General features: G+C 39.3%; 1 protein-coding gene across 3 annotated transcripts in view; it reads left to right on the top strand.

Annotated features, from left to right (window-relative positions):
• The first annotated feature begins 1,417 nt into the window (after positions 1-1,417).
• spire1a (spire-type actin nucleation factor 1a) overlaps positions 1,418-6,000 on the top strand; it is a 51,554-nt gene continuing 46,971 nt past the window's right edge. For all 3 annotated transcript variants that reach the window (XM_072675977.1, XM_072675976.1, XM_072675975.1), the window contains exon 1: positions 1,418-1,926. In XM_072675977.1, the coding sequence (XP_072532078.1) occupies positions 1,614-1,926 (313 nt within the window). In that variant the 5' untranslated portion in view covers positions 1,418-1,613. The remainder of the gene's footprint in view (positions 1,927-6,000) is intronic.

Raw genomic sequence — 6,000 nt, 5'->3', positions numbered from 1 at the left:
ACGGAGTTCTATCCAGAAGAACAACACTGTCATATGACTCTCGCTCCTTACAGAAGCACTGGGAGCGTTATTTTGTAACCCACCTGTATTCAGACAAGCCCCGCCTCCTGATATAGGATTGGCTGGTGTTTCGTATTCAGAGGTCCCGCCCTATAATTATGTGATAATTATAAGCCATAACCAAAAAAAAAAATAAAATAAAATAAAAAAACCCCCAAAAAAAAACAATGAACGAGAAGCTAAATTATATGATATTTAAAACTGCAAAAAATGCCATCCCTTAATGGACTTCAGTGAGTGATGCAGTGTAGAGCTTTTTTTCATAGTTTGGAAATATGAAAGGAAATCCCACAGAGTGCACAATTCAGTGATCTTTAGGTGTGTCATAGTAGTGGTCATATCAAAATGAATAAGGGGGGGGGGGTTGTGGAGATTATAATGGATATTCAATTAAACATGAATATTTTTCAGTTTTGTGTAATTATGGTCTGTGATTAGCTTTTAGAAGCATTCAATTGTTCAGCCATCAGTTTCCATTCACCATCACTGTGAAATCTCTGCTTTGGTAAGTTTCTCTAAAACAGAGCACCACTCTGCATAAAAGGCTATTAAGTTATGCAGTAATTAACATATTAGCATATTTACATTTATTTAACCCTAAATTGAAGGCACTGGGGTGAGAAAATTGATCTGGGGTATTCCCCTTGAATTTAGGTGACTTTCTGGATGATTTCCAACTGTCCCTTTGGGTAATGTTTAAAGGTCAGTGAATCCTAGGAACACTCACTATTATGGGGTTTTCCTTGGGTTTTCATGGAATATGATTGATAATAGCTCTCACCAAGGTTCAGTGTGACCCTAGAAGCTAAGGCACATTTTTACCCACTTTCCACACAGTTTCTCTGGATTTTTATTTAATCACAGCATTGTGTGATTGTTAAAGTGGAGGGAGATGTCAAGTCTGGCTGTGTTCAATCAACAGAGTATTATTGGCAATTAATTGTAGTTTATTTGCTGTTAGGGTAAATGAAGGGACAGAAACCTTTTCACATGGGCATTTCACAAAATGGGTATATTTGTTCTGTAAATAAATGCTATTGTTTTTAAAATATGTTTGATCTGGTTCCCTTCGTCTAATATCACCAATTGTTTAAATATATATAAATGAATGCAATCGTAGAGAAAATTGTGAAGGGGCAAATATTTTCATATCGTTAAAATCATACACTATACAGTATTATATACTGTGCGCGAAATAATATTAATACACTTCTCATTATGTGTACTAAAGGTGATGCACTATTTCGACATACTATGTAGTGCGGTAGTATGCGATTTTGGACACAGCCCTGACTTCTGAGCCCATCCAATCACAGTACAGGAGGCGGGGCTTGTTCGAATACGGGTGAAAGAGCCCCACACAGCTCTGACTGGCCGACTCCACAGCAACGGCATTTTCTGGAGCCCTGAATGAACGCCGTGCTGATGGTGGCGGATTTCTCTAAATGACAGACCGGACTGTAAACAAACCCTCTCACATTTTCTCCTCTCGAACGAGCCACGACTGACACTCTTGGGGGGGAAAGTCTGAGGCGGGGGGAAGAAACAAGAAAATGGCCAAACGGCCAGGCATCGGCGACGACGGAGGGACGTTAACGTTAATCTCATCGACGGTTGGCCAAGATGTTCACGACGGAGTGGAGGAGTCCACGGACGAGGCCTTGTCTCTGGAGGAAATTTTAACGCTTTACAGTCAGCCGATCAACGAAGAGCAAGCGTGGGCTGTTTGTTACCAGTGCTGCCGGTTCCTGGCGCCTCGACGGCGGGCTAAATCTACCCTGAGCCCGGCCAGGAGGATTGAAGGACCGAGCGATGTGAGGATCCGTAAAGATGGCACGGTTCAGGTACACCAGCAGAGCAGCCCAGGTAAACACGACATATTCATCTTAACGGACTCAATTTTGGATTAAATGAATGACAAATAGTTTGACGGGGTGTGTTGATTTGTTTAACCATCTCATAACCCGCGTAATATTACAGGAACGAGGGCTGTGGACCTGTTTTGTCTTTTTTTTTTATTAAAAATGACTGTTAGGACCCCCAGCCAGGTTTTTCAAAGTGAACATAAACAGCAGACTCCATCATTGTCAGTATATGGATCCATTAAAGGACACGCTACACTTTTTTCAACGTTAAATATTTATTATTTTATTATTTTACAGCTGTTTTATCTTCTTTTTATCATTTTTAATTCGGCTGATATACTGTATATTAATATTTTTTAAATAGGTTTATAGGTTTGTGGTTAGAGTAGGCCTCTTCTCTTAGTGGGGACCCCGCATCTCTCATTGTAAACAATAGGAGCTGATCCAGCTGTGACACCTCACCGCAGGGCCAACACAAAGGCTCTCACACATGCTGCCCTTTAGCCTCCTGTAAGAAAACATGGTCACCAGAATATATATATATATATATATAGCCCACGTTCTGTAGTGCTGCACCGTGATCCATCTTTAGATGATGAAATGTTGAGGAGGTGCTGTAGTGTTTAAGACATTAACTAGCCTACACATGTAATTTAGGCTAAGGTGCAGATGTGTTCACCATGAAAAGGGACGGAAGAACAAGCTAAACAGCACTCATATTTGCTCATATTTGCTTATATTGGAAGAATAAGATTTCATTTAGTAAGCTTATGTGTTTTTTCATGTGTATTGAAATCACAACCATACTAAGCATAATGAAAATGATGATGATGATGATGATGAATGAGCCTTTCAGCCTCAGCAGACGATTGTTTGTTTATAATACTAAATCACGTCTATTTTATTAAATTTACTGCATTTATAACCATCCAGAATGAAATGCTTTGCTTACTGTAATGCCAGTCCAGATTGAGTCTGTCCCAATTTGTCCTGTATTTTCTAAAATGTCAATAAACTGACATCAGATATCCGCATCAGTCCACAGTAGTCTTATCCGTGCATCCCCATTTTCAACGTCTTTTGCATTGTTGTTTTTTTCTTAACATCTTAAGTAACACCTTGCATTGTCTCCAGCTCCCCATTATCCACATTGCATCAATAGAAAGTGGTTGTCACCTCCATTCCTGAATATCTACTATCTCATATGTCCCATTTTGCTTCAGGGTCCTGGTTTCGGGGGTGTTGTTTTTCGGTTTTAACTATACTGGGACTTTATCTGACTCCCTCCCACAAAGCAAAAAAAAAAAAAAACACAACCATTTGCAGATTCATTCCACCGTCCATCCCCAAAATATAGTCGTTGGTGAAGGCTATTACTTTCCATAAATTCCTGTTGTGTATTGTGCAGACCTGCTTTCTATTGTAATCCGCCACCGAATACATGAGCGTCCATGTTTTCATTTAGCTGCTTCAAGTTACAGCTGGCCCCGTTTTAGCTGCTGAATGGAAATCACTTTAAGGAGCCAAAGTATTGGGTTATATAATCAATAATCACTTGGAGAGACGTTTTTATTGTCTTAGCACAACGGTTACGATAGTAGAGGTTTTATTCATTCAGTGTGCGTGCTTATTTATTAAAAATGCTTATTGGACGTTATTTTGTTTCCAGGTATTTCCTTTACAAATTCACAAATTCCAACCCCTTTATATGTGTAGATAAAGAGTACTTGGGTTTTAAACCCCTATACTTGGTGAAATTTAATAGGTCAGGACACTGTTCATCTTTCAAAGACATCAGTCATCAAGGTTTAAAAGGCCTCTAATTAGAGACCGGCATGGATTAGCCTGGCTAGTCATGAGGCCTGAAGTAAGTCATTGAAGGCTGACTTCTTGGGTCCGTAGTTTAATGACAGTATGTCCGTTTAAATAGTATGTCAAACCAATGATCTGAGTCACAAGTTCCGTGTGAGTAAGTGCAGTATGATGGCGTGTGTGTGAAAGAGCTAGGCTGGAATCTTTCACTGTATTAAACAGTGCTCGCTTTTTCCCCCATGTCTTTTCACTGTGAGCCTTTAAGACAATGTAAATGAATGCATGGTCAGAAAACAGCTGTTACTGATTGTTTAGAGACTGTCATTTAAATTTAAATACGTAACTTTAACCTTTTGCATTTTTTTAACCCAGTTCCTTGAAGTAGTGAAAGCCTGCTTTTTGGAATTGGTTGTTTCCCATACATAATTACTGCTAATAGGTTTTAAATGGAGTGTAGCCTCCTGCTCTCTTGATGCCAATCTAACCATTTTTCCAAATTATATAGTAGAGCTGAGGTTTATCATTAGCTCTGTTGCTGTAAGAAATACAAAACACAGACCTTTGCTATTATAATGAACACCTGAAACTGACTTGCTATTTTGTTTTTCTGAGCATCTGGTGAAATCTCCTTCGTGTATCACTGAAGGACACTTGAGACAGCACTGTCACTTTCTGCTTTCTAATGTCGAGGCCTAGCTGATGGTTATGGAATGTGGCTAGTGGCTTAATTAAGGATCTGTGCTCAGTACATTCATTTGCACACTCTTTTGGTTCTGTAAAGTACCATGTTTGTAATACAGATCTGTGAGTCTGACGTCTTAAGAACCTTCACTTGATGTTCTTGATGTTCTACACTAGGGCTGGGCGATATAGTAAAAATAATATCTAACGATATTAAAAAGACATTTTCACAATATGATCTTTTGATATTTTGATTTTGGAAGGTTTGGCTGAGTGGTGCACTTTTGTCACACTCCATCCAGTTAAACAGAGCTAATTATGCTTTATATAATGAAACATGCAGTGTTCTGTAAGAGATATCCTTGATATGCTTAGAAAAAAAGCATATTGTTTATCACGCTAACGAAATTCATCACAGTGCGATAAGAATCAAGTCTGATTTTGAGTCAAGTCTGATAAACTTCCCAACTGGGGCTAGTTTGTGAGTTGTAAAGTACACAAATAATAAGTCAGTTGTAGTCTAATTTTATTTCAATTGATCGAGGCTGTCTGCAGATTTCTGCTCGCTAACAGAAGGGTTACACACGCCGGCTAATGGTGTCTGGCTGCTGATGGTGAGCTTGACCATTTTCAGTCATGATTTGCTCTGCCTGAAACTGATCCAACCATCAAAGAGAATTACAGAGTGTGTGTATTCATTATTCAGTCCGAGTTGGATAAATAAGTCTCGCGCTCCATTAATGTGTCTCCAGGCTTGGCTGAGGCAGAGCTTATTCCGTCTAAAGAAGAAACTCAGCACTTAGATTAGACTTGTTTTGGGTTTTGTTGAGTGGTACATTTTAGCAGCAATTCTGGAAGCCGAATATCATATAATCATATAATTTTCAAACTCTTCTACAGCCTTTAGTTCTCAGTATCGTCTCTCTTGCTAGTGGCCGGCCTGTGTCCCTACATTCAGATGACCAATAGCATCTGCCATCTTTTAAGATTTTTTCAAAAATCTGTCCAATCAGAATGCTGTATTTATTTTCCAGCTGAACAGCAGTGTTGTGTTTTCTATGCTGCTGCAGCACGTCAGGAGTAGACTGCTTGTTTTTGTAGGGAGGAGCCCATTCTGAACCTTCTCTCTGTAGGACTGTAAGTCTACTGGCAGCTGCTCTGCTGGTCTTGAAAGCCTTAATTGTAAGATAGAGGTTAAGCTGAATTAGGTGACCATACGTGCCCTAACTCACTAAGTCATTCACTCAGTTGCAGAGGCCATGGGATTCAGAGAAGCTCATTAATACATGCAGTTACACTGTGTTTAATGCAGTGATTAGTGTTTACTTTCATTACTGATCATGCTCCCTGTTTGTTTGGGTAGTTCCTGCCATGGTGTGTAATGTAGTTACATTATTTCAGATCATTTTTTTATCTTTATTTGAGTTAAACAAAGGTGACAGTTGAGTAGTAGTAGTCATGGCTGTTAGTAAAGCACTATTTAGACCGTAATGCTGTGCTGCGCAAATGTCAGACATCTGGAAAGATCCTGTCCAAAGCTGTTTGTCTGGGTAGTTGGAGTTTATTTGTTCTAAAACACAAA

The sequence above is a fragment of the Salminus brasiliensis genome, chromosome 3 (genome assembly GCF_030463535.1).
Source record: "Salminus brasiliensis chromosome 3, fSalBra1.hap2, whole genome shotgun sequence".
Classification (NCBI taxonomy): Eukaryota; Metazoa; Chordata; class Actinopteri; order Characiformes; family Bryconidae; genus Salminus; species Salminus brasiliensis.
Note: the sequence above shows the minus strand (reverse complement) of the source record. Positions and strands in the feature narration are given on the sequence as shown.